At 35.2% G+C, this 27,161-nt stretch overlaps 4 protein-coding genes across 5 annotated transcripts; 2 read left to right on the top strand and 2 right to left on the bottom strand.

Moving 5' to 3' along the window:
• Positions 1–150: 150 nt before the first annotated feature.
• LOC110731549 (origin of replication complex subunit 5-like) lies at positions 151–3,700 on the top strand. The gene is made up of 4 exons (XM_021911406.1): positions 151–1,780; positions 1,893–2,321; positions 2,702–3,026; positions 3,120–3,700. Exons 1-4 carry the CDS (start codon positions 942–944, stop codon positions 3,168–3,170), a joined length of 1,644 nt encoding a protein of 547 aa, XP_021767098.1. The 5' UTR covers positions 151–941; the 3' UTR covers positions 3,171–3,700.
• A 1,029-nt stretch (positions 3,701–4,729) lies between these two features.
• LOC110731547 (cytochrome P450 86A8-like) lies at positions 4,730–8,509 on the top strand. Its single transcript, XM_021911404.1, has 2 exons — positions 4,730–5,388; positions 6,108–8,509. The coding sequence occupies exon 2, from the start codon at positions 6,397–6,399 to the stop codon at positions 7,966–7,968; it is 1,572 nt and encodes a 523-aa protein (XP_021767096.1). The 5' UTR covers positions 4,730–5,388; positions 6,108–6,396; the 3' UTR covers positions 7,969–8,509.
• A 492-nt stretch (positions 8,510–9,001) lies between these two features.
• On the bottom strand, positions 9,002–17,716 carry LOC110731546 (ascorbate transporter, chloroplastic-like). Its single transcript, XM_021911403.1, has 11 exons — positions 17,428–17,716; positions 15,618–16,225; positions 15,377–15,484; positions 14,421–14,576; positions 13,365–13,580; positions 12,267–12,476; positions 11,868–12,005; positions 10,876–10,977; positions 10,634–10,699; positions 9,655–9,739; positions 9,002–9,567 (listed from the first exon to the last, which is right to left on the bottom strand). The coding sequence occupies exons 1-11, from the start codon at positions 17,480–17,482 to the stop codon at positions 9,470–9,472; spliced, it is 1,842 nt and encodes a 613-aa protein (XP_021767095.1). The 5' UTR covers positions 17,483–17,716; the 3' UTR covers positions 9,002–9,469.
• Positions 17,717–19,482: 1,766 nt separating this feature from the next.
• LOC110731545 (glycerol-3-phosphate 2-O-acyltransferase 4-like) lies at positions 19,483–24,356 on the bottom strand. 2 transcript variants are annotated; one of them, XM_021911402.1, is made up of 4 exons: positions 24,122–24,355; positions 23,505–23,911; positions 20,561–21,123; positions 19,483–20,141 (listed from the first exon to the last, which is right to left on the bottom strand). In XM_021911402.1, the coding sequence occupies exons 1-4, from the start codon at positions 24,123–24,125 to the stop codon at positions 19,820–19,822; spliced, it is 1,296 nt and encodes a 431-aa protein (XP_021767094.1). In that variant the 5' UTR covers positions 24,126–24,355; the 3' UTR covers positions 19,483–19,819. The 2 variants fall into 2 exon arrangements, with proteins under 2 accessions (XP_021767094.1, XP_021767093.1); XM_021911401.1 differs by having other exon boundaries at positions 23,505–24,356.
• Positions 24,357–27,161: the final 2,805 nt, after the last annotated feature.

The following is a 27,161-nucleotide window of genomic DNA, read 5'->3' as shown; positions in this document are numbered from 1 at the left end:
TTGTATGTATTTAAAACCTAAGAAATTTGCACAATTAATTATTTTTTTTCCCTTTTTTGTACAATAAACATGAATTGTGTGTAATTTTTAACTTTTTCTTTGTTGTACCATTAATCCATTATTGCCTAATGAATTAGGTATAATTATTGCATGGTTGATTGGTTGTGTAGCACTCACAATATATTCCTTCTGTCACCAATTGTTTGGAGTGAGACATTTTGAGATGTGTTCAACAAATGTCATTGTCTATAGCATTTCTTACATGTTAGACACGAAATTCATCACCTACACAATGTCAATGTAACCTAAAAAAAAAAATACAGCTACACGACTTTAGATCATTTTAGAGGTGATAAAAAATTCGACTAAGTCGGGCCTTAACATTAATTTTCATGCTCAAAGCCTTAAAACCGCTAAAAGTGACGAGCATGTCAGGACAATAAGCTTCTTGGGCTTTTAGGGTCAGATTTGGGTTTTTATCTAAAAAAAGGTATTTTGTTTGCCTAAACCCGCCCCTTTTTGGGCCAGGCTAGCGGGCCAGGCTGTAGTGAGATTATTTATGGTATACGAAGAAAAAAAAAAAGAGGGAAAATATCCCGCTTTCATTTATTTTAATTTTCGAGGCTTGTTAGGGCTCCAATATGAGGAACAAATAAGCAGGATTCCGGCCAAATTCAAACTTTTCCGACGAAGAAATTAACTTCAAAATCTCTCTTTCTCTCTAGGTATGCTCGTCTTACTTTGATTCATTGCTTAATTTCCTCACTCACATACTCACTCTCTTCCTGCGGCGTCGCAGCTTTGAATTAGGTTTTTTTTTTTTTTATAAAGTGAATTTGAAATTGAAGGATTTGATGTTTAAATTATAGGATTATCTTTCAATTGAGGATTTGGGTATTGGATTAACGTATTGAATTTGTTAATTTTGCTGTTGAATTCAAATGGGTAATGAAGAAATCCCACAATCTAGTAGAAGAACAACAAGATCTTTGGTTTCTGCAGATAATTGTTCAGAAAAACCAAGAAAGAGTATTTCTTATAAACCAACAGTTTATGATTTTATATATAGTTCTAGAAATGGCGATGATAAAAATTTAAGTTTGGATGATCTTATTTCTAGCTTTCCTGGTAGAACTACTCAGATTACTGAGGTTTTAGGTCATTTGGGTCCCTTGAATTCTCCTATGCTTCCTTTATTTATTTATGGCGGTACTTCAACCGGGAAAACTAGCATCATCCTTGAGATTTTTCGATATCTTAAGCGGCCATTCGTTTATTCGAGCTGTGTTTCGTGTTATAGTCCTAGGATTTTGTTTGAGTCTATCTTGAATCAGTTGGCATTTCATAAAAGGAGTGAGGAAAATGGTTACTTGAGTGTTAAGAAGTGTGATAAGCCCTCTGATTTTGCCAACTTTGTTAAAGAAGCATTGGTTAGTGTTTTGGACATTTTGAAGGGGAAATCTGCGAAATTGAGTTCGAAGAGAAGGTCTACAGATGATTTAGGGAATATGATTTACTTAATTTTCGACGATTTTGAGCTTGTTCGAGAGTGGGATAAAAGCTCTACGGTTTTGCCTTTTCTGTTTGGTCTCTATCGAATGCTGGGTTTGCCTGAAGTTGGTATAATCTTCTTAAGTAAAGTGTCTCCTGATGTTTACTATTCAAATTCTGGTCATTTTGAGCCTGTCCCTCTATATTTCCCTGGATATACGGAGAAGGATCTTCGTCAAATTTTCATGCTGAAAAGAGAAAAACCGGAGCTTAATTCCTGTTTCCTAGAGTAAGTTTCTCTTATACTACATTAAAATTTTGTTAAGTTCTTCTAATAATTGAACTTAATGATTGGTAATGAGGGTTTGTTTGTGCTTATGTGATTATGTTCTTGCTTACTGTATTGTTCTGAAGCCTTTCTCTAGAGTCACAAGACAAGTTGATGAATTATCTGTTGCATTCCATCCACTGTATGAGAAATACTGTGAGCCCTTGAATGATCCAGGATCTAACTTTAGCTGGGAAACCAAACAAAAAAGAGAAGATGCAAAGCGAAGACTTTTTAGTCATCTTGTGCCGCATATTCGCCCTTCTCTTAATGAAGTTTTTAAAATTTCATCACTTGATGTTGAAGCTAAAACAAACGTAGTGAAGGGAAAGGCAAGTGCAAAGAAATTGGGAGCTCAGGAGGAAGAGTTGGATTTCCACATGTGTGTTTCAGCAAAGTATCTTCTTATTTCAGCATTTCTTGCTTCAAGAAATCCTGCTACTCTTGATGCTTCATTTTTTGATTCGACAGGAGGTCAATCTAATGGCAGAAAGAAGAGAAAGTAAGTTTCTTCCAGCTTTCAATAAGCAGTGCATCATTAGTTTTGTCATCCTGAGTTAGGTCTATCAATTCAAATGACTGTCATTTTATGATGAGGGTTGGCTAGTGGCTATAGGCTATAGCTTAAATAGTGAGACATACTTTATATAACAATATTGCCTGCTAGTGTGTATGTCGTTTCATGTATGGGGGACGTCTTCCCAAGATGCTAAAATTCTAGAGTTTGCCTGTCTTTTTGATGATCTTTAGCCACCCATAGTTTTCAACAGACCTGCAATATTGGCAATATTTCTGTCCTGCTTTGGTTCTAAACAAAGCTGTATCTTCTTAATAAGGCGTGTGTGCTTGTGCGTTGGATTTTCTCATATAATGGCTCTGTAGGTGTTCTGAGAAGTCAACGGAGCAGAAGGAAATGGCAGAGCAGGAATTACTTTTGAAGGGCCCTGGGACTTTTCCATTGGAAAGGCTATTAGCTATCTTTCAGTGCATCACATATGGGATAGATGAGTCTGTTGACGAAGAAGTGCATGATGATGATGATGATGGCTCCCTGGGAAACCAAGGAGCTCAGAATGACCTCACTTCTAATGTTCTTTTGCAAGTGTCCAGTCTCTGTAATGCTAATTTTGTAAGTAAGGGAAGCAGTTGTCCACTGGAGGGCTCAACTCGTTACAAGTCTACTGTATCTGAAGAATTGGCTGTGAAGGTAAATTTCTGATGTGGTTGATATTGAACAGAGTTCCTTTCTTACAAATTTATGTCATCATATATGTTTCTTACCTTTCAAATCTGCTCACAGATTGCAAGAAGTCTGAAGTTTCCCATTTCAAGATACCTGTATAGACGATGATCTGGCTTTCTTGTACTGATGCCCACACCAGCATAATGTTGCATCTCGGGATGGCCATTGAAAAAATTGACATATGATGGCACTTTTTTGCTTAGACTCTTTTACTAATTTGGAAGATTGTTTGGCCTCAACTCTTTGCCGTAGTTTGGGAGGAAGTCTTGCGTAGTTTAGATATAAGATTCACATGCGAAGGGTGGTAATGCACAAGCTGATCTACAGGTATATGTTCCAGCTGCTGTTAAGACTCATGTAAATGATTAATTGCATTGCACTTTCCTGCTTAAGGTACTTGCTACTTGTATATTTTCTTTTTCTGCTTTTGTTTTTATTATCATCTTAGACTGTAACTGTAAATCCATTATGTCAAACAGCACGAATCTGCTATGTGCACCCTAACTTATGCGATCATGCGTATGTAACATCATTGTTTGGAAAGAGTAATTTCGGAGAGAGATTATGCAATTTAAATGATTTCAAATTAATGCTTAATAACTAATTGCAGTACTGTTTATTGTTCTGTACATGTTTGTATGTAGTTTTAGGTGTTGGAACAGATCAGAGTCTGAGCAATCGGAGCTACAAATGGGCAAAACGGAAGCCCAATGCAAGAAAACCCAAATGTAACCATTTAAAAAAAGGCCCATTTTGATACCCCTATCTTTCTTAGCCCAATTATTGAAGGAAAGATCTAACTATAACTTAAACATCCACCGCCTAGGCTTAGCCAAATTACCCACTATAAACAACTTATTATTTATATATATCCTAAAAGGAAACCTTTGTTTCCATTGTACTTTTGATTCTGAATTATTTCGAGAGATAAAAAAGGCAAAGTAGGAAGAACAAATAAAGACAGAGGGAGTACTTTCTTGTTCCATGTATAAAGTGTTGTTAAGTATGGAACTGGTATTAATCAAAGCTGATGAATAACGTTATATTTCGTATGTATTTTGGATGGTCGATATCTCATATCATTCTGCACAAGATCATGTAAAGTTTGGTGGCACTCATAGAAAAGTCTCAAGGTCGTATTGTTTAGTGATCATTGAAAATTCGATGATGATACTTGGTATTACTCGTAATATCTCTTAATGATTAGACGACAATTAATTTGTCTTTTTTGGGGTTGAGTATTGAAGTTAAGATGAAATTGTGGCTAAATATGTCGTATAGGTCAATTAGATCAGTTTTAGTCTTTTAGATACCATATAATAGTTTTGAACTTGAATCTGTTCGTATTCAGTCGACTTCCAAGACAAATTCAAAGCAGTTTTTAGCAAACTTTTTCAAACTTACATTTAAAAACCTTGTTTAAGACCCTAAAACATTGCACATCCAATAAAAAACACTAGTCAACAAACATCATTCAAATACTTGTTTAACTAAGCATAATTTAGGTAGGGTGTTAGACAGCTACATATTAAACAGGCAACCTATAAATGTGTATGTTTTTCCACTAATCTGGTATAGATGGTAAACCCAACTTAGTTTTCATGAATATAAAAACTTTGGGTTAAATTTAATTTGTTACCATGCATTTGGACTGTCCCTCTATATAATTCATCACAATCATTTATATTCATCAAGAAGAAGGCGTTGACTGTTAAAGAGTTATGACACTCTTTTGTTGCAAAAGTAAAGGATAGCTAGATTGGAATCTCTTACATAAAAATCTTACACGAAACTTTAAATTGTGGTTGGGTTGCTCACCCAACCCTGACCTATCTTCTCATCTCTTCTTAAATTCATCTTCCACCTTAATTTCTTTTCCATAATCACCACAAAATTACTTGATTAAGTACTCCCTCAAAACCCGATTACAAATTAACCCCATTTCTTGATTCGTATTAAGTTTCTTTCTTCTTTGGTAACTATATCGAATTGTGATATCGTGATCTCGAAGGAACTAATTGCTGTTATCAAGCAACTAATCAAGTCATATAGCTTTGTTAAACCTTAAATTGTGTGTGTTAAAGATTACACTTCTTTTGTCTCTCTATTTATCTTACTAGTTCCTTAAATATTTGGAATCAAACATACATAATAGAGTGAGGGCTAGTTTCTCAACTAATCACAATAAATATCTCTCTTTCTCTCTCTCTCTCTCTCTCTCTCTCCATTGAATGCATCAACTTAAAAGCCCTGCTGAAGTTAGGTGGAAAAGGCATTGATAAAGAAGACAAAGGAAGGTTCATGTTATGTTTTTGAGCCTTTTGAGGTATGATGCTTCACTCTTTCCCTTATTAATTAATTTTCCACCTAGTGAGTAGAACTATATGTTAAACATGTAACACATAATAATAAAACGACATTTCACCCTTAATAAACTAGACACGTTAATAAGATAAGAACAACGAGTAAATAGAAAAAACGACAACCTTTTTTATATTCACATTTTAACCTTACCGTGTTAGGTGGCTAATACACGTAGTAAACATAATAGTCTTATTCGTTCGTGCAGTTTAATGTATCTGCACCCGTGTTTTTCTTTACCGCTATAATAACTGTCGCTACTACTACATACTAGCTTTAGTGTGACACCATTATTTCAACACCTCCACCACCCTCCCTCTCCCCCTCTTGTTGCCACTTTTCCATAAATAGGGGTGCAGAAAAATGGTTACTAGTTACAACTTAAACACATCAAGTTCTCTTGTGTGAGACATAATAAGAGAAGGATGGAAGAAAGTGGGTGAATTTAATTTAAGAACTACAACTGGCCTTAGTAATTGCTCTGTCTTTTTAATTTATCACCTACCACTTTTCTTATATATTTTCTTCCTCTTATTCTTCCTCTCTCATCTCATAATAATCTACCTCTTTCTAGCTCTGTTCTTCCCCTGTTTTTCTCTTTATTACCTTCTTTTCTTTCCATTTTTTTCCTCATTTTCTTGCATTTTTTTTTTTTTTTGTTTTTTTCTTGTTGTTTATTTTCAGGACTCTAGCAAGCTAAGAAGTAAGAAAGTGACTTGCATGCCAATTTTGATGATGTTATTTGAAGATTAAACCAAGAAAAGAAGATTATTGAGCATTTTGATGATTTTTTTTTTTGGTAAAGTTTGATGCTTAAGAGAAGCAGCCAAATTTTGAGGATTTCTTTAAAAGTTATGTTTTGTTTAATTGTAAGGGGAAAATAATCTCTTCAAGTAAACCTACATTTTCAGTTTTCTTATACATTTGGTTTACCTCTTAGGCTAGTTATACAAGAAATCTTGTACTAAAAAAAATGGATATTTATGTAGCCTTGCTATTGTTTACTGCCGTTACATCTTACTTGTTATGGTTCACCTTCATATCACGATCACTAAGGGGTCCACGTGTTTGGCCCTTATTGGGCAGCCTCCCCGGCTTGATCGAGAATTTTGAGAGGATGCATGATTGGATGGCTGATAATCTCCGCGCGTGTGGTGGCACGTACCAAACTTGCATCTGTGCCGTACCTTTCTTGGCTCGGAAGCAAGGTCTTGTTACGGTTACTTGTGATCCAAGGAATCTAGAGCATATACTCAAGACCCGGTTTGATAACTATCCAAAGGGTCCAACTTGGCAAGCTGTGTTTCATGATCTACTTGGGTTTGGAATTTTTAACTCGGATGGTGATACATGGTTATTCCAAAGGAAGACGGCCGCCCTCGAGTTCACCACTCGAACCCTCCGCCAAGCCATGGCTCGGTGGGTCAACCGAGCCATCCATGGACGGTTGTGCCCCATCCTTGAGACGGCTCAGAGTGAAGCTAAACCAGTTGATATGCAGGACCTCATGCTTCGGCTTACTTTTGACAACATTTGTGGTTTGGCTTTTGGCGGGGACCCTCACACCCTTGTGCCAGGGCTACCAGAAAATGGATTTGCAAACGCTTTTGACCGGGCCACGGAAGCATGCCTCCAACGGTTCGTGTTTCCGGAAATCATATGGAGGCTCAAGAAATGGCTCCGGCTCGGGCTAGAAGTTAGCTTGAGCCGAAGCCTTGTTAAGATAGACGATTACTTGTCTGAAGTAATTGATAAGCGTAAGGAAGAGTTGATGAGCAGGCAAAAGGACTATGATGATTTGCTCTCTAGGTTCATGAAGAGGAAGGAATACTCATCCTACTCGGATAAGTTCTTGCAACACGTGGCATTAAACTTCATCCTAGCTGGACGTGACACGTCCTCCGTGGCGCTGAGCTGGTTCTTCTGGCTAGTGATACAGAATCCCAGAGTTGAAGAGAAGGTCTTGCTTGAGATATGCACTGTCCTGACAGAAACACGTGGCACTGACACGGCAAAATGGGTGGATGAGCCGTTGGATTTCGAGGAGGTGGATCGTCTTGAGTACCTTAAGGCAGCATTGTCAGAGACCCTACGGCTATACCCATCAGTCCCGGAGGACTCGAAGCATGTGATGGCTGACGACGTGTTGCCTGATGGTACATTCGTGCCAGCAGGGTCGTCGATATCATACTCGATATACTCTGCAGGAAGGATGCAGAGCACATGGGGAGAGGACTGCTTAGAGTTCAAGCCAGAGAGGTGGTTATCCCCTGATGGTACAAAGTTCATCATGCATGATCATTTCAAGTTTGTGGCTTTCAATGCAGGGCCAAGAATTTGCCTAGGGAAGGATTTGGCTTACCTACAGATGAAATCGGTGGCAGCCTCAGTTTTGCTCCGCCACCGTTTGGCCGTGGCGCCAGGGCATAAGGTGGAGCAAAAGATGTCAATGACATTATTCATGAAGCATGGGCTTAAGGTGGATGTGCACCAAAGGGACCTAACCCAAGTAATTGCAAATATGAAGCAAGAGAAAGAAAATTAACTGTCAGATAACAGAAGAATTCAGGGTTTTTACTGCAGTAAATGTTATTATGGCTCAATTTTATTAAGGTGGATGTGCACCAAAGGGACCTAAGCCAAGTAATTGCAAATATGAAGCAAGAGAAAGAAAATTAACTGTCAGATAACAGAAGAATTCAGGGTTTTTACTGCAGTAAATGTTATTATGGCTCAATTTTAAGGGGAGAGCATGGAAAGATAGAAAGGTACGTTACAATTAATATGTGAGCAGCGGATGAATCACACACAACATGGGTTTGAATAATTACTGAGGATTAAAGGGGCTCGCTTTGATACAGCTGTTTGGTGTTGTAATTCATGGAAAACTTGTAATTTGTATTCAGATTTCAGAGGGCATTTATAGTCCTGTGTTTTTTGGGCCAACCACCCTACAATAGTAGGGCACCCCTTAGAAACATTTGTTCAGCCAATTCTTTTTCAATTTTGGTTTAATTTGTTTATTGACATTTTGTAATTACAGTATAATATTTGAAGTAATAATAAAGTCTAATTTTCATTCTTCATTACATTTACACTTTTTCTGTCTTCTTTTAGACTATGTATTATAATAACAGTTTCTGGTTAATGGCGTGGGGATTTCTTGTTGGCTTCCCACTTCTTTAGGGGAACATTTACTTGTATGAAAGTTTTCAATCCTTAAATTAAACAAAAAACATGGAAAGATGAGGCAGGAAAATGAATTGCCTTAATTCTTGCTTGCGTACAAAAACTTGGGTCAGACGATTCTGATCAGACCGTCTAATCCAAGATCTTATGTTCAGTATGCAACTCTGCTACTCAGACTTTGAGACAGATGGATATGAGAATGAGTTCAAATGTGAATCTAAGATTAGATTTTGCCCTTTCTTTAGGTGGAGTTTGGTTCGGGTTAGCAAAAGAGGATTGATCTCATTTCCCTTCAAAATAACATAGTAAAAGTAAGCATGAACTTCAAAATAACATAGTAAAAGTAAGCATGAACAACAAACAGGATGCAGAGAAAATAAAGGGAACAAAAGAAGAAAAAGAAAGAACTACATTCATATATTGTACGTTTATAACAGGCTTTTTCTCTAAGCAATTACATGTTGGTCTTCTAACAATTTTCTTCTTTCACCTAATATAGGGACTTTATGCTAATACAGAAAAAGGACATGCTAATACAGAAAAAGGACTTCAATATTTTGATTTTTTATCAAAGTTCGATGAGGCATCATCTTCCTCAAAATTTTTCCTAAACTACGAAGGTTGAAATATAACAAAAACAGAAATCACAGTTATCCATGCTGACTCTTGCTCCAGTCTTAAGAAGGGTCAAAGAGTACCTATTGTTGCCAAATCAACGTACACTTTCCTCGATCACAATATCCTTAAATATAGTGTGGTGATCGACCGTTTCATCATTTCCGGAATAGATAACAAGTACCGTGGAAGACTGTAGATTCAGAAAAGGCCTATCCTTCTTATATACTTTTACTGCCCTTTCAGTCTAGGATTTTCTCTCCAGTCGCAAATAAATTCCATACTAAAGTCCCAACAAGGTATAATGCTATTGATACCTTAAACACGTCATCCCAGGAGCCTATCAACCAGATTCATCAATAAATAGTCAGTCTGAGGAAGTTCAGGTGTTCAGTATACAAAATAGAGTACAGAAGAATGTATATACCTCGTTGGAGAATGAATCCAGTGGCAGCTGTACCTAGGACTCCAGCAAGAACACCTGCTGTGTTCGACAACCCCAGCAATACACCCTGCGATTTTAAATTGGGATTTTTAATTAACGAAAAAGCATAGTTCAGGATTATTGAGGGTTGAACTTGGCACAGAGATATAAGAGGGATAAGAAAACAAGCCAAATATAAGGACTTCAGAAGTTCAGGACAATAGCAGCATGTTTACTTGAGACCAAGTTTACATTGTATCAACTTTCTACAGACCAAGGGTGTTACATTGTACCAACTTTCCACAGACCAAGGGTGACATTCTTGTCAAGGATGGACTAGAATCCCTTGACATGATGTTGCATGGGTTACTTGGACTTCAGTAGTTCTGTCAACTAGGATTTGGGACTTAGGAGCTACTCCGGAGCAAAGGGTGGCATATATTGATCCCTGGGGTATGCCTTGACTAAGCATATTGAGAAGCTAAAGGAGCCGTTGCTAATTGACATGCCCAAGCTAATGTATGGAACTTGGGAGTCAATTAGAACACTCTTGAGAAAGGGAGTCAACTCCCATTGCCCCACGTTGATGGAAAGGAAGTTTAGTAGGGCCACTTCGAGTCTCCTGCAGATCCAGAAAACCACCACAATTCCCATGGCCACCTACTACTAATTTACTACGCACTTGGGGGTTCAGAGATACTCTTGAGACAAAGCATACACCTCAAGGATTAGTTTGTACTTGATAACAGCGGATCAAATTCAAACATCTTACATCTCAACAAGGACAGACCCATAGGCTCCAACAGATCAGTAATGTAATGGTGTACAGAAAATATACACACACACACACACACACACACACAAGTATACTTCTATTTAAAAAAAAAACCCTAAAAAATGGATATGTCAATAAATAGTGTTATTTTTTTGGTCGGACTAAAGGTCGATAGATGGGGATCAAAGAAAGATTAAATAAACTTACAGAATATCGAGGCCCAATGTCTTGGTGGTTGGAATATAATCCAGATTGTGAGAACGCGTCTGATCCCTGTCATCCATCACAAGTGTCTAATGTCATTTTCATTTTCATATTTTCGCGAAACCAACAAATAGATACTACAAACTGTACAAATTGAAGAAATGGCTCTGTTATGCCATATGAATATGTAACAGGTAACTTGCACGAATAATAGTTCTTGTAAGTCTTTTGGAGAAAGCATATACCTGACTGCATGCCATGCAGAGTACAGCTAAAGCAGGGGTCCTGACTTGACTTAGTACTGAAAGAGAGATAGCTGGGCCAATAAATCCAATAGTTTGCATGATCTGCAAAGAGATGGTAAAAGCCTTAGAGAAGACTAATCCAACACGAACCATAAAGTTCAGTTGTTCACATGTTGTATCCTCAACAAGCTCTATGCCTATAGATGTATCATAAATTCATAATAGCATTTAAAAATAAAATAAAATAAAATTGTTCCAACAAGAATATTCGGCCATGAAATAACAACTCTGCTAAAAAAAAAAGAAACAAAAGAAACTGCTCCCAATGTATAAACAGGCATATAACAACATCTTTGTCATCTTAACAATTAATTACATTCACATACAAAATAGCAGGTGGGTTCTTCAAATTATACTGAGTACAAAATTAGAGAAATACAATTTAAATATATGCTCTAGTCATCATACTCTAAACTCTATGGATAATCATGCTAGAGCGACAAAGATGAATGGGCAGAAACATAAAAATCCAATCAGAGAAATCTATGTTTTGATCTTGCTTGTCCAATTTCAGTGTAGTTGAAAGGACCACCAGTGGACAAATAGCCAAGTAGCAATGATCATTTACAAGTACATCTTAACTGTCTTCTCAAATGGTTATGGATACTTGCTTGTGATCCTAAAGAGCTATCATATTTAAGTCAGATACTTCAAATTTCAAACAAGGAATGGGAAGTCCAAAGCATCTGAGTAACATAGGCTATGAATATCAACTGCCAATCCAAGTTGTCGATGCGACATGCAGAACCTTATAGTACGAGCATGGTAAGGTTTATAAGGTACAGTAATTAAAACAAAGGTATACACCTATACTTGCTAAACAGCTAATTATTATACTCTATTTTCAGATTCTACCACTCAAAGAGTCCAATTATAACAAAGACAGAAAACATATGTAAATATATTATCTATCATGCAAGTATTATGCACACCTTACGAACGGAAGTAACAGTGACGCCTCTGCTGATAAGTGTATCAGCAATCCAGCCTCCTATATTTGCAAACACGGCCATAGTCAACCATGGAAGTACACAGAACAGCCCAGATTCCATAAGGTTGAACTTCAACACCTGACATAAGTAGCTGAGTCAGATCATGAAAGCCCTTGAACATGTCAATACACTAGGATTCTGACTTTTTGAGAAAAAAAAAAAGGCAGAAAATAAAATTTTCAGTCTTAACTCCTAAGAACTGTCATATGAATGGATCACAAAAACGTCAGAATTACTCCCCAATAAACAAGACGCAGGAACCCAAACGATAGACAATTTCACTGGGAACAGAAATGAATATTTACATATTTAATACTTCGTATAAGAAAAGACCAATACCTGATTATAATACGTTGGCATCCATGTCAGAAGAATAAATGTACCCCAATTGTGGCAAAAGTGGGAAACTATAAGAGCCCAGACTGCAGGTTTTGATAAAATCAGTTTCCAGGGAATGACAGTAACAGGCTCCTCGGCTATGCTGCCTTCCATGATAAACCTTTTCTCCTGGGGACTAAGTTCTGGATCGTCTGTTGGTGTGCTACGAGCCTGTGAGAAGCCAAAGAAAAATGTAATTTATTTAATTACACAGAATTCTGAAGTTCAAAACACCACACCTTTTAGGTAATTTCATTTTCAGTGATACGTGACAAATAGAAAGGAGAAAAAAAAAAAAAAAGTACTAAAACGAAAATAGCTTCATAAATTTTTTCGCAAACTTTTTTCCATGAAGTTGCAATAAATAAGGGAATGATGAAAATAACTCTCGGGCTGATTACATTGGACCTCACCCACCCTGTGTAGGTGGGGGCCTCATTCAAGGCTTTGGGGAAGTGGTCATGAGTATGAGTTTTTGAGCATTTTACATGTGTTTTGCTAAATGCAATATTAGTGCCATTTGCATTTAAGGATCATGTGCCTCACAAGATGAACCTTTGTTTCTCGAGCACTTAGTTCATACACTGATGGGTGACATGCCTAGGAAAACCCAAACACATATATGAAAGATTTTCAATTAAATTCAGCAGTGCACAATTTATCTCACTTGTTCAATAAATACAATTTAAGCGACATGCAAACATGATTATGTAAGAGAAAAGGGAATCAATGGTGATTATAAAAGATATTCAACTTAGTTCTGAAGTTTATCTTCATCTCACCTATATGGTATCAACAATGACATGAAAAATAGAAAAATAAAAAGACTACAGCATGATAATGATATTCAGATTACAACCAAATCATGGTACAAAGGGTAGGCATTGAACCTGTGATGTAAAGCATATTCACAGGGCATAAATCGCTATAGACGGTGATGGTAGCAGTTATAGCATGAAAATCATTGTCTTTTGCATATCTACATGATATTCATGCAACTAAAAGTTACATGAATCCAATATAGAGGTAATTAATGTAAGAAGAAAAAAGCGTGTATACCTTGGCAAGCCATAATGCAAACCAGATGCTTCCAAGTGAGCCAAAGGAGTAAAACACAGAAGGCCAGCCAAACTTGTGGATCAAAATTGGTGAAAAGGCCAATCCTGTCACAGAGCCTAGATACATGCCACTGTACACCAAGGATAATGCTCTGCTTCGCTCAGATACTGGAATCCATTTTGAGATCATGTTATTCATAGCAGGCATAGCAACACCCTGGAACATGAAACAATGTCTTGATCGACAGATATGCAGAGTAAGGAGGCAGAGAGTTCATTTAAATATGAATTGAAGATTAAAAAAAGAAGAAGAATGGGCAAAAGTGGCACACCCAATTTTCCTCTCATGCTTTTAGCATTAGGATTAAATTGGGCTTTGTTGATGATGTGATGGTGTCTAGAGTTAATATATCAAAAGTGTTAAGAGAATGAATCAGTTTTTCTATCTACATCAACTTTGACAAAGAAAATGTTTTCAGCTGCCTATTGAAGATCCATAGGAAAACTTGGCAAGTAGGAAACATGAGGATCCATAGGTTGAAAACTTGCTCAAAACCTGTATTACACGGAATCAGTGCAGAGAGTTGCATTTTAATTTTTATTTTGGGGAAGTATTATATACATCTGTATATCACCTATTTATACTAGCTATGAAACAGCCGTCTGGCCAAATACCATTCATAATTTCTGAAAGAGCACACAGCCAAGGTTAAAGCTTACATTTGCTCATAGACCTATAGTACACGTTCTTACTGCCAAACCATAGCTAGTAATCCATACATATTATAGCAAAGACGCAAAGAACTTCTCAAATTCCAGTCATGACTAAGATCCATTTAAACCAAGTACCACATCACCATTATCCAATTTCAAGAAAGACTAGTGGTAGTCCCTGTATAACCTATGAAGGCTGTGATGTTGCCCAAGGCCTAAAGCTAAGAATCTGCAACTTAGCATGCATTGTACAACAGATACACAGATACTAGCACTATCCAGATTATAATTTAGATGCATTGAATCTTCATTGCACAAAGTTTTGTAAGAGATACAGGCCAACCTCACCAATCCCCATAAATGCGCGCATGATGAGTAAGCAAGGCAGGCTTATTTTTGCAGCAATAGGAGTCAATACTGTGGCAATAGACCACCAAATTACTCCAAACCCCAAAACAAGCTTCCCACCCACCTTATCTGCCCATATACCTCCAGCAATCTGGGAATCAGGAAACACAAAGAATATGTTAGAAACGGTATAACAGCTTATGATATTGATTGCTTGATTAAACTTGTTTATGCATGGGCAATTACCAACATGACGAGTTCAATGAACATGGTAAAGTGGAAAATACACATAATTAATTCATCAAATACCCCAATTTTCCAATCATATTATAATGTGAATTTAATACCATGGACATGAATAAACAAAAGTCAACCCAGTTGGGACAATATTCAAGTTTTGAGGATGAAAATGTGCCGTTGGTACTCAGCAACTCCATAGATATAAATTGTCCAGTTAAAAGAATTTTCTTGGATCAAATTTCCCTGAAAATATTGTTCAAGCCAGCATAATCAACCGATTTCTGTTTACAGCTTACTTCTTCAGGTACATTATCTGCTAAAACCAAGGAACAGGGCAAATTACCTAGAAAGCAAGGTGTCAGAACTAAAACACACATGTTGCCAATATGTTAATCCTTCTAGATACACTGGAAAAGTAACTGGAGTATTGATATAATATTCTCAACCATAATGGCATTTTCCTATGATGAAACACATTCCCTTATAAATGTGAATTTCAGATATGAGAGAATCAATAGTAGACAAAGATTTGGCTTAAAACTTTGTGCCTTACCATCAAAATCAGAGAGAGAGAGGGGGGGGGGTATCAACATCACAATTTGCTTGACGTTAAGAAGGTGGATGAATACATACTATGCCTAGATAGTTTGGCATGAGGACTAATGAGACACATTAAACAGAATGTTGATTTATCGTGCACTAGAGCTAAACCTGAGTAAGAAGATATCCCCAAAAGAAGGATGATTGAATCAGACCAACAGTTGTGCTATTCCAATTGAACTCCTTGGACATTGGAAGAATTGCAATACTCATATTTACCTGCAGAAGTCATTTCAAATTAGGCTACAGCTTAATTTAATATCACATATATAGCTGGATACTGTGGGTTACATAGGCAATATCCACTATCCAGGCAGACAACTACAGCAGGATGAATAGGAGAACAACTCACACGGTCCATGTTGCATAATAGAAATGCTGCAAAACAAAGCAACACAACAACCCAGCGCTTTGGTAACTGAGCTGCTTTTGGTGCACTATTATCTGGTAAAACAACTTCGCCTGCTCCCTCAGGCGGCCTCAGTGATTCAAAGGCCCCTTCAGTTATGTCAAATTCCTCAGACTTGTAATAAGCACGGACCCCATTGTCTGCCACAAAATTGGACATCGACAACTTACTGTTATCCACAAGAAACTTATCCACTGGTCCTGAAGGCACCAATGTACTGCTTTTACAGCAAGATTTAGAAGAGATGGGGCTTCTAGATACTCTTCTAACCCTTTTGATAGAGTTTGGAGCACGAAAGTGCTCATGTGCATGACGAAAGTGAGAAAACAAATTATTATCACAAGTTTTCCTGGCATGATTAGAATTCCTGGAGTCCGAAGCATTCATAACGCATACAAGCGAGCAATGCGAACATTTAGAAGTAAGACAGTTCTTAGTCAGGCGGTGAGATGTTTTGTTCAGCAATCTCTCTTGTCCGTATAGCCCAATGGAGGAACCAAAATCCTCTTTCTTGAGATTCGCTACATCATTTCTTTTCTGACATATGTTACCTGCAAAATAAAAAGACTATGAAGGATTTGTATAACAAGCGCTATCAAAAATATAGTCACTTGCTCAATTCCTTAACAAGCTAAACCACTCTTAACAACAGATACATTACGTTCATATATCTAAATCAATGCACCAATACAAACCCAATCTAACCATGTTGTAGTGCACTAAGAGCTTGGTAAGTTTAACGTAGGGTGCTAAGTCAATCATAAAGCATATTGTATCTCCACAAAGCTCATTCGAAAGACATAAAGAGCGTCATTTTATAAAAACCCAACTCTACAGACATTTTCCATCTGTATAAAAAAAACTGCAAAATCCCTTACAGGTCATGCATATGCACTTATGCTATATGTCTAATGTTTGGATAATCCAATAAGTGCCTTTGTTTACTAAACATGGCCAAAATAGAAACTTTAGACCAATTTCCTGTCAGCTTTGTCACCATAATTAAAAATTTCATACGTGGATTAAATAAAAGCGCGACCCTATCACACTTTAGGTAATTCTTTTCCTTCAACCCAGCACGAAACTCACTACATGCACTAAGACTATGGTTGTGGTTCAGGAGTTCAAATGTACGCAACCTTACTCTAACCAATTGCCAATCGAGCATTAGTTCCAGAACTTAAACTTCAAATCTTAACTAATTAACCGAAATTATCAACAACCACCCAACATGTACTCCACCATCAGCCTTACCCGCAATTTGCGGATATCAGATAGGAAACAATTCATAATTTAAAAATAATTTAGTAAAGTCAACTCCAAAAACAACCTCAATTCAGCAATACAAATGCATGTCATAACCCTGCATCTGAATATAATCACATTATCTTCACCTCGAAAATTCCGTCCCTTCTAGATTCTTCATCAGGTCATTACTCATTGTTGCAGATAATTTTAGTAAGTGCGGAGTATAACTGTATAAGGTCATAATCCGTTCACCTTATTTCCACTTATTACACTAAAAATAAGTTCGGATAAGTTTAGATAATAAAAGCGCACCACAATTAGCCACCAGTGTCTCAATCAAATGACAAAATTAAGCAAAATTCCATTTCCAGAAAACTCAAATTAGTAATATTAATAAACGAACTACTCCATATCCAAATTGAATCAGCAAATAAAATTACAGTACAATAAAAACTGAAATTGACTCAAAAAACGATGAAATTGAAGATGAAATAGGAAAAATTACCAGGAGAGAGAAAAGAAGTAAAGGAGCGATTGGAGATAACGCCGCCGATCGCCATAGTTACCGACAGAAAATTGCAGAACTGAAAGCTTGAAACTTCGAAAATGTCAAATCATCCTAAAATTGCAGAAAAAATTGCAAAGTATAAATTGTGGTGTGTTGAAGTTTCTCTCTCCTCACTGAGACGAACACTTGGTAGACGATAAGCTGGTGGGAATATCTCATGGAATTTTCCCGCTTCCGTTAATTATTTCATCCTGGTAGTACTAGTGTGGAACTACGACACAGGGTTCATATCCCGACACGTGGCACTTTACCTTACCTATAAACCTCCTAATTTCTCATCAATTTTCCTTTTATTACGATGATAATCATCATCAACTATGGAGTAATTACATAATCTTACGGAGTACCACTACTTGTGTTACTCTTAAACTTTTTCGCCTACTGCTTCTTCTGTTTCACAAATATTGTAACAAGGATAAAATTACACCTTTATAGCACATTTTGTATGTTAAATATCCATAATTATATAAGAGTAAAAATTATTAACAGTTTTTACGAGACGAATCTAACAAGACTCTACAAGACTATATTTACTTTATGTATAAACAATAATGTGTGGTCAAACAGGCGTGATGAACAGTACAAAGTCCAGTTGTTGCAATATTATTAGAAGTATTAATTAAAGGCTTTAAAGCTTTGTTTTCTTTACTTTATTCTATTAAACCAAAAATATATATATAAAAAAAATTGTCAAGAAAAATAAAATAAAAATAACAATCAAATCACACTAAATCAAATCTTAAATTTCATATTTTTGGTTTACTCATTGCATGTCATGTACCTTTAATTTCGTATTTATAGATGCTACGAAAAATATACGTTAAGATGAATATAATAAGATTTCACCTGATAAAGCTTTATTCTAATACAACTTAAATCAAAATTTTGATCAAATTAGACAATTACATCTAAAAGTTCTATACCAAATCAAACCGAAACTTATTATTTCAGGCGAAGAGAACAACGCCTGAATCATACTCCAAGATTCCATAAGGTTTGGCACTTTCCATAGTCCACACTTCGTGGGTGCAACATCAACATATTCGCTCATCAGCTAGTATCCCACCAACGCACCTTTGAAATGTCAATTCAATATTGTATTCATTCATGTGTAAGTATGAAGAGTATATCTATCGTCATTTTTTCTAGCCGCTTATAGTTAAACAATTTATGCCGTCATGTCGATGGGATCTTTGTGTAGATTGGAGGAGGAGGAGGAGGAGGAAAAAAAGCTACTTTTGAAGCCCGGCAAAAAAAAGTGTAATTCTAAAATTCATGTGGTATTTTTTTATTTTTTATTTTTTTAAAAAAGCAACTATTTAGATCATTAGTTGATGTTCTATAATCTATAGAAATCCGACTTATTTGTTGATAAATTGAAGAAAACTCTTTTTAATAGCAACATAATACTTAGAAGTTAGAACTAACTTGACTTCTCTCCAATTAAGATAATATGAAGTACATTTAAAAGAACTATTCATAGACAAATTAAACTATCATACTGACATACATGTCATACATAGCATAACTAAAACATAATGTAGGAACATACCTAGTTAGAAATGAGACCGCATTTTTTATTTATGATTTCGCAAATTAGTATAATTATACTCTAGTACTCTAGGATCATTAATAGTAAAACAGCCCGCACAACAAGCTAATTAATTTAACAAACTATTACCCTACTACCGCATAAACATGAAAATAAATTAATCACCTACCACTTTGAAGGACCAATCTCAACACATTATTGGCTTATTGCACTTTAATACATTTATGCTAGCCAATTGCTAAATCCCAATTTTACGTCATTATGAAGTTGGTGTTGATCAGGTTTTAGCCACATGAGTGTGGGATCATTTCGAACAAGGTCAATTTTAACAATTCATTAGACAAGGATATTAAACTTATTATATACTTCGTACAACTAATACAAGTAATATAACAAGCAATATAATTAATGCGGTCCTATAGATAAGCAGCATACCACAATTACGCTAAAAAATACTCGTACATAGCATATACTCTAACAAAATACAATTGATAATTAGAGTTTTAAAAGGATACAAATAAAATTGAGTAGTAGTTACTAACTTACTACTAATGCACCCTTAAAGACCTTAATCACAATTATTTGGGTAAAAAATTCAAATAACCTATTCAAAAGAAAGCTACAACAATCAATAATAATAACATTAATAATCATTTTTATAAACGATGACTAAACAATACTATCAAACTGTACTTCCAATTTCCAATTTCACCAATAATCAACCCAAAAAAACATGATTAAAATTTTGTAAATTTTTAACAAGCCTTTATTAAAAATCTAAATAGATTTTTTAGCAGCATGGATAGACTCAACCTTGCCATCGTTGCCACCAAGCAGCATGTACTTATCCTTCCTAGTGAACTGAGTACACTCGAACCCTAGCACCCCGGCCAACATCTTCTGCACGTGGTTCGCCACCTCGATTGGTGTCTTTCCGCCTCCCTGACATGTCATCTCCGGTGGCAACTTGTCTAGGAAGGTCATTTCGTATGTTGGTCTTGGGTTCATGAAGAAGAAATAAGGGTCCCAAAATTTAACCCCTCTTACTGTTGTCCCGTAGAACATGTTTTGCCTGCAGTTTATTGCCACTGGAACAATTCTGTACGTTCCAAACCCAATAACACAATTGTTAGCCTAATAAGAACAACTTTTTAACATCACACTTCAGTTTTCGTTACTATATAATTGCACCATTTGCTTTTTCACAAGTCTCCAACATACTAATTTGGCCATAAATATCTCTAATTGTGCATTTTATCTAATAAAAAAATACGAAAAAAGTATACAAGTATTTTGAAAATTACACTATAATTACTCTTAGTTTGATTGCCATTTTAACTAATTAGAATTGATCGTGATTCCATATACTTTGTACTACTCTAGTACTCAGTAGTCAGTACTTGATACTTTTATTCTTGAAATGAATAAATAATTACTTTAAAAAATGGGCTAGAAAAGTAAGGAACAAAAATAGTAAAATAAAAAGAGACGAAGGGAGTAATAACTAGAAAAAAATACCTGTCACTCAATTCAGCAAAGAGAGCACTAAAGCGAAGCAAGTAAGGCTCACGGCAAGTAGTTCCTTCAGGGCAAATGACCAAATCACCCTTCTCAAGCAAAGCCTTAATCATATTAGCATCAGCCACACGATCTCTAGTCAAAGCAACGGCTGGGATTGGAGATATAAATCTAGAAAATTTCGACACACTATATGTAACAGTCGCAGGCTTCCTCTTAAGTGCAATAGCAATTTCAATAGGGTCAAGGGCAGTTCGATGGTTACACACGTATAAGTTTCCGGGTTTCCCTGGTGACGGAGGCGGTGGCGGATCCCCTCGTATCACTAGTTTAATCCCCATCATAGCGTATGTATATCGTACGATGCGCTCGGGTAGTGGTAGGTTGAAGTATACTCTACATATGGCTAGGATGAACCCGAATGGTATCCATATGAAGGTGATCAATGCGTTTATTGGGTCTGGACGTTGTACTAGCCGTCCGTCGTGGAAGATGATCCTTGATTTTAATTGATCTTGTGCTACTGCCTTTGCTGATTTGTCTTTGTGCACCATGTACCCTTCCTGTGAATGCAGGGTTCGTTTTATTAGTACTAGTACGTAACAAATGAATTACAAGTAGTGTAATAGATAACAAGTCCACACGTGATTTTGTCATAATTTAACCAAATAATATCATTTTTGTAATCACACAATATATAAATTTGATAAGATCGAATCTCTAAGTACGTGTAATACTTCTAGTTAGTTACTCGGTACATTTGTACGTACTGGCGAACAAGTTTAGGCTTGTGTGCATCAAAATAAATATGACATTTAATATTAAATAGGGTTGGAGATGATATTAATTTTGATAGGTGAAGCTGTATAAGATCGTGATGGGCTAAATCTAATTACATAAGTGTTGATTGGTTGTGAGTGGACTTTGGACCATTAAAAATAAAGGATATTAAACTTTGGCAACGTTGAACTACTTGAAACAATTTCTATAATTGTGGACCTTAATTTATATGGTTGCGTACTTGCCTTTTAGCTCAACTAATTTCCAACCCCGTTAACTATATTTCATTTTTTTGTATTATTGAAAATATGTAGATATACCTTCTTGAAGCAATAGAATAAGTTGATCCTAAAACATCAGACAAAATTATTCTTATTCTTGATTTAAACTAAAATTATTCTTTTTCAACACCTTTTTTATTAAAAAGCAAAAGGGGTAAGATAAGTTTGAGATCAATTCGATCTATCCCAAAACATCAACAAGAAATATACCTTTTCACCTCATTCAAGGAAGCAAAAATGAATTAATGTACTCCGTATTTTGTATTCTCTTCCATTGGTTACGTTAACATTGGACATATATGTGCAAGCTAGTTTGATATGTAGTATGTTCTTTGTACTACGATAATTTTATAAAATTATAGACCTGGTGCATACAATCATAGTATCAAACACTATTTTGAGTATATTTTTAATTAATTGTCTATCACAAGCTCATAGATTATTAGTCAAAATACCTCATATAGCAAGACAAATTAATCTAATACTTAATGATTATTAAGAAAACTAATGCGTGAATTTTTCCAAGTATGTGTCCACTTGCTAAAGAGTCTATTAGTTTGATGATCAAATTCCAATTAGTTCACCTACCAACAAACTTATCAACTAAGTGCAAGCAAAATCCAATTTCCACGACTAAGAATAGAGTTTGATTAATTGACTTTCAAGCTTTCTCTTCCTTGGATTCTTGTGAATTTGACTCGTGCATATATAACGTAACTTGAATTAAATCAACGACAACTACTACTACTACTATTATTAATATCTCACACTCTTTTTCATTTAAATTTAATGGTACGTAAAATTGTTACATTTTATTTTTATACACTCCGTATATATACTAAAATGTTTTCAAAAAGCTCTTATATATATATGTATGGGCTCTAAATTCACCTATTTTGTTGGAAGTTTGAAACTATATATTCTAAAAATCATCGTTTTATGTTTTATTTTATATTGATTTTGCTTCCCCCATCCCTCAAAAAAAAGTTGTTTATAAAATCCAAATATATGCCATGAGATTTCCTATTTATAATTAAAAATCTACAGGATAAAATAATAGTTTTATATAACATGATTGTCCAGTGATGTACAAAGTAGTTGAGTAGGATCACGCCTCATTTATTTTCCAGCTCAAAGACATTCATATCTCAGTACTAAGGCAACCAACTGAAAAATAAAATTCTGTTATTATTCTCAGTAGAATTATTAATCATATTTATTGTATTTTCTGAATAATATTTGTCATATGACGTAAATCCATCTATAACTATTACTACTACCACGGGTGTATTATGGATATCAACAAATTTATAATCAATGTAACATGGCATAAATTCATACATTATATAGTATATTAGTATCTACCTTTATGAACTAGAAAATTAGAAAAATTAAGGAAATTCATCTTACTTAATTATGTAGGTCCAAGATTTTATTTTTGATGATATATACGTAGTATTAAATGAGTATAATTAATGTTGCTTATGTGAAAATCCAAAAGCTTAGATACTTGATGTGACCCATGTCTTTTTAAGAAGGTAGTCGATTCATTTTGGTTTGGTTGTTACATTTGCTAGCCCAAGTGACGACTAATTAAACTTTGCAAATACTCACTCGTCGCCGCTAACACATAACTCACATGTAACATTGTCTAAAAATTTCATTAATTCTAAGGACCTGTAATAGTTGTACGTAACCATATCACACAACATGACTTAAAGTAGCACACAATATACATGACCCTAACAAACAACATTTATAAGAGGATGGTCTCACGGTCTCACCGCGACAACTTATTATTTTATTGGTACATACACTATAACATTAAACGACTAATCAATAATATAAAATTATTATTACGAGACAGAAGGAGTGATACGTACCTTACAGAGAGACATGAACTCGTGATCAGAAACGCGATCACCAAGTCCAAGATCAGGCGAATCATCACCAAATTCCTCCAAAACAACCTCTTTTTTCTTCTCCCAAACCAAAACACCTCTTCCCTTAACAAAACCAGTAGCCTTCTTAGTCTTAGGATTAACCTCAATCTGAGTCCCTAACACCTTATCAGCACCCAAATACTCTTTAACAAAAGTTTCAACCATAATCGTCGGGTTCGCGGTCACAACAACTTTTTTCCCTTCACACTTATCAAACACCTCCCAACTATCCTTCCTCACATCCGCAGCGTAGAACCTTGGGAGCACGGCCCGTGCCGCAAGCTCGATCTCGCGAACCTTAAGCCCGGCAAAGGAAATGAAGATCATAGTTTGGATGGCTAACGATTCTGAAACGAATAAATAGGAGAAAATAATCAAAGGAAGTGATAAAAGAAGGAAAAACCCTCGTAAAAGACTTCCTGCTTCAACAGCTACTAACATGAAGTAAGGAAAAGATGAAGATGATAATAAGAGTGTTCCATCTAAATCAGCTGCAACACTTTTGTATGATTTCTTTTCTGGGTTACATTCAGAAATTGGAGGGAACTTAAACTTACCCATGTTTTTTTTTGGGTTCTTTTGGTGGATTATTATGAATGAAGAAAAAGGGTGAAATGGGGGGCTATATATATGGAGGATAATTGAGTTTTGAGGAGAGAGAAAATGGAGGGTGAGGGTTGGCCAACGGTTGGGAAAGAAGAGGTGGTAATATCAAGTTTTTTTTTTTTTTAGTGAATTGAATTGAAGAAAAGATGTGAAGGAAAAAGGAAGAAAGAAGAAGAAGAAGAAGAAGAAGAAGAAGAAGAAGAAGAAGAAGAAGAAGAAGAAGAAGAAGAAGAAGAAGAAGAAGAAGAAGAAGAAGAAGAAGAAGAAGAAGAAGAAGAAGAAGAAGAAGAAGAAGAAGAAGAAGAAGAAGAAGAAGAAGAAGAAGAAGAAGAAAGAAGAAGAAGAAGAAGAAGAAGAAGAAGAAGAAGAAGAAGAAGAAGAAGAAGAAGAAGAAGAAGAAGAAGAAGAAGAAGAAGAAGAAGAAGAAGAAGAAGAAGAAGAAGAAGAAGAAGAAGAAAGAAGAAGAAGAAGAAGAAGAAGAAGAAGAAGAAGAAGAAGAAGAAGAAGAAGAAGAAGAAGAAGAAGAAGAAGAAGAAGAAGAAGAAGAAGAAGAAGAAGAAGAAGAAGAAGAAGAAGAAGAAGAAGAAGAAGAAGAAGAAGAAGAAGAAGAAAGGAGAAAAAGAGTGGGTTGGAAGTTGAATGTGTATTAAATGGTTTTTATTTATTGCTCCTACTATTTGGTGTATTAGCGTGTTGTGGGAAGTTTAAGATATGTTTCTATGATTTGGGATAATTAATTAGCTTAGTATGTACTAGTAATTAGCCGTACTATCGAGTGCTAATGATGTTTAATTCGACACAACTTTATTAGTTACCTGTTAACTTATTGACACGATTTGAATTTACTTACTAGCCAATTTAGCTGGTAGAGTTTAAAGAGGTAATATAATACAATACTCATAAAAACCAATACTATCTAGTGTTAATGATATTAATCTAAGTTCAACATAGTTTTACTTATTAGTTAGCTTAGTTGGTAAAGTCTTAGAGAAGGTACGTAAGACAACTTGAGATGATATATATTTCCGTCAAATATGAATTTAATGTTAATAATATAGCTCAGTTAGTAAGTTATATTTTACATATGATCTGCTTAGATTAAAGTACGTTGTGTAAAAAAAGAAGAGTGTGTACAAGTTGAAACAAAATATGAATATCATGAATTTACTTCACATGGTACTTGATGGTATATATTACTACTTCAGTGTGATTATACATATGTACTGTGTGAAAACTACAACTACTAAATATAGTTGTAACAGTTGTAATGACATTTAAATTATGAAAAAGCAAGCACTTATTTCTTTCATCTACATTGACTTTCATTTATTTTAATTAATTTACCCAAATTGTCTTTTAACTTTTTATATTGTATCTTTTGGGCATAATATAGAGTATGAGTACTTTTTAAAATGTAAGGAGAAAAATAAATACATCGTATAAAATATATGAAGTATATCTATACACCTAAGCTATCTACAATCAATTTGGTAACCAATTATAAATAGCGGTAAGAGAATTAAGGTTAGCCTAATGTTGCGATTACTCTTTACTACTTATATATCAAACAAGGCACTAAGAGTCTAATTATGATTAGCGTATAATATTACTAATAAAGTAATAATATATCTTAGCTTTCTTTTAAATCAATATATTCGTTACCGATCAACGTCATGATATTATGGTTAGAAAAACTGAGGTTTGAAAAAAGCATGAATCATAATAATAGATAAGCATTAGAATAATGATAGAGATTATCACGAGATTATACCCTAAATCAATTAGTCATATAATAAGATAAAGCTACTAGAAGTAGTTTGTTCGGACCAACAAATTTAGAGGAAGAACAAAAACAAAGAAAGAAGGTAAAATCTCCAAGTTTCCAACTAACTCATCTACTTGATTCAGAAAGTATATATTCAATGTTATCTCCCTCGCCCCGCTTTTTGGTCCCTTTTGCTAGCTACTAGTTCAACAGTTCAAAACTTAGTTTTAAGGGACACCTTTCTTTTAGATAGAATATAGGTTTATTATGAATACTAAATGGTGGCCCTAGTTTGGGTCCAACACGGGCCGGGTGTCGACTAGGATGGGTTGCCCGGAGGGAGGAGTAAGTGTTGGAGCCTCAGACTTAAGACCAGGAATGTGAAAGGCATATGTCTTACCACTTGATTGTCATAGACGAGCCTCTCTCAAAAAAATATTTAATTTTCTATATGTAGAGTAGCGATTACTGCTAGAGTAGTATCGTAACATAGATCACATCTGTAGCATTATACCACCTCTGTTTCTTAATGTTTTAGACACTTAATTAGGTCTTCCGTACTTAATTACGCGAGAATTAAAAGCAATAGATCAGACAAGAAAGTGTAAGGTGATGGAGTGCAACAATTGTTGGAGATATGACTAGATTATTAACCAAACTACCCCTCAAATAATTAAGGGTGTTTGATTTTAATTAATAGATTCTTTGAACTTATGTAACCTAAGCTTATTTTATTGGAAATTTACCGAACCTTTGAATACGTTAAACCTTAGATTATATTGTTTGATCTTACTTCCTCCATTATATATTAATTGTAACTTTAGGTATTATTTGTGAGACATAAAAAATTCTACATGTGTATCTAATATGTAACGGAGGAAGTAGCTTATTTAATTTAAACTTACTTTGTCTAAAACAAGCAAGGCAATACAAGTCAAACTGAAAATGATCTCATATGCAATAGTACCTCATAACTTACACACGGTACATTATTATTCCTATTTAGATGACAAAGACTATTAATTTCAAACGAATGAAGATGAAGTACATCGTTGTTACTAGTAAACAAAAGCTTTTTTCGACCTTCGATTAAAAAAAGCTAAGAAAAGAGTACTCTTCAATGAAGTAGGATTATTAATGCTTGATGTAACTTTTGGATGTACCAAATTCATGAAAATTGGTGCATTCATATTCTATCTCATGCTAAGTTCATGCCGACCATGCAG

This window comes from Chenopodium quinoa, unplaced genomic scaffold (genome assembly GCF_001683475.1).
Source record: "Chenopodium quinoa cultivar QQ74 unplaced genomic scaffold, ASM168347v1, whole genome shotgun sequence".
NCBI classification, from domain to species: Eukaryota; Viridiplantae; Streptophyta; class Magnoliopsida; order Caryophyllales; family Amaranthaceae; genus Chenopodium; species Chenopodium quinoa.
This window is presented reverse-complemented; position numbering and strand designations above follow the sequence as displayed.

Coding starts and splice junctions, on each gene's coding strand:
- LOC110731549 (XM_021911406.1), top strand. CDS start 942: ATGGGTAATGAAGAAATCCCACAATCTAGTAGAAGAACAACAAGATCT. Junction 1,781..1,892: donor CTTAATTCCTGTTTCCTAGA/GTAAGTTTCTCT, acceptor TCTTGCTTACTG/TATTGTTCTGAAGCCTTTCT. Junction 3,027..3,119: donor CTGAAGAATTGGCTGTGAAG/GTAAATTTCTGA, acceptor ATCTGCTCACAG/ATTGCAAGAAGTCTGAAGTT.
- LOC110731545 (XM_021911401.1), bottom strand. CDS start 24,125: ATGGGTAAGTTTAAGTTCCCTCCAATTTCTGAATGTAACCCAGAAAAG. Junction 21,124..23,504: donor AGTTCATGTCTCTCTGTAAG/GTACGTATCACT, acceptor CTGCATTCACAG/GAAGGGTACATGGTGCACAA. Junction 20,142..20,560: donor TTTGCTGAATTGAGTGACAG/GTATTTTTTTCT, acceptor TGGAACGTACAG/AATTGTTCCAGTGGCAATAA.
- LOC110731547 (XM_021911404.1), top strand. CDS start 6,397: ATGGATATTTATGTAGCCTTGCTATTGTTTACTGCCGTTACATCTTAC.
- LOC110731546 (XM_021911403.1), bottom strand. CDS start 17,482: ATGGCGATCGGCGGCGTTATCTCCAATCGCTCCTTTACTTCTTTTCTC. Junction 15,485..15,617: donor TATTATGCAACATGGACCGT/GTGAGTTGTTCT, acceptor TGACTTCTGCAG/GTAAATATGAGTATTGCAAT. Junction 9,740..10,633: donor ACATTGGGCCTCGATATTCT/GTAAGTTTATTT, acceptor TTAAAATCGCAG/GGTGTATTGCTGGGGTTGTC.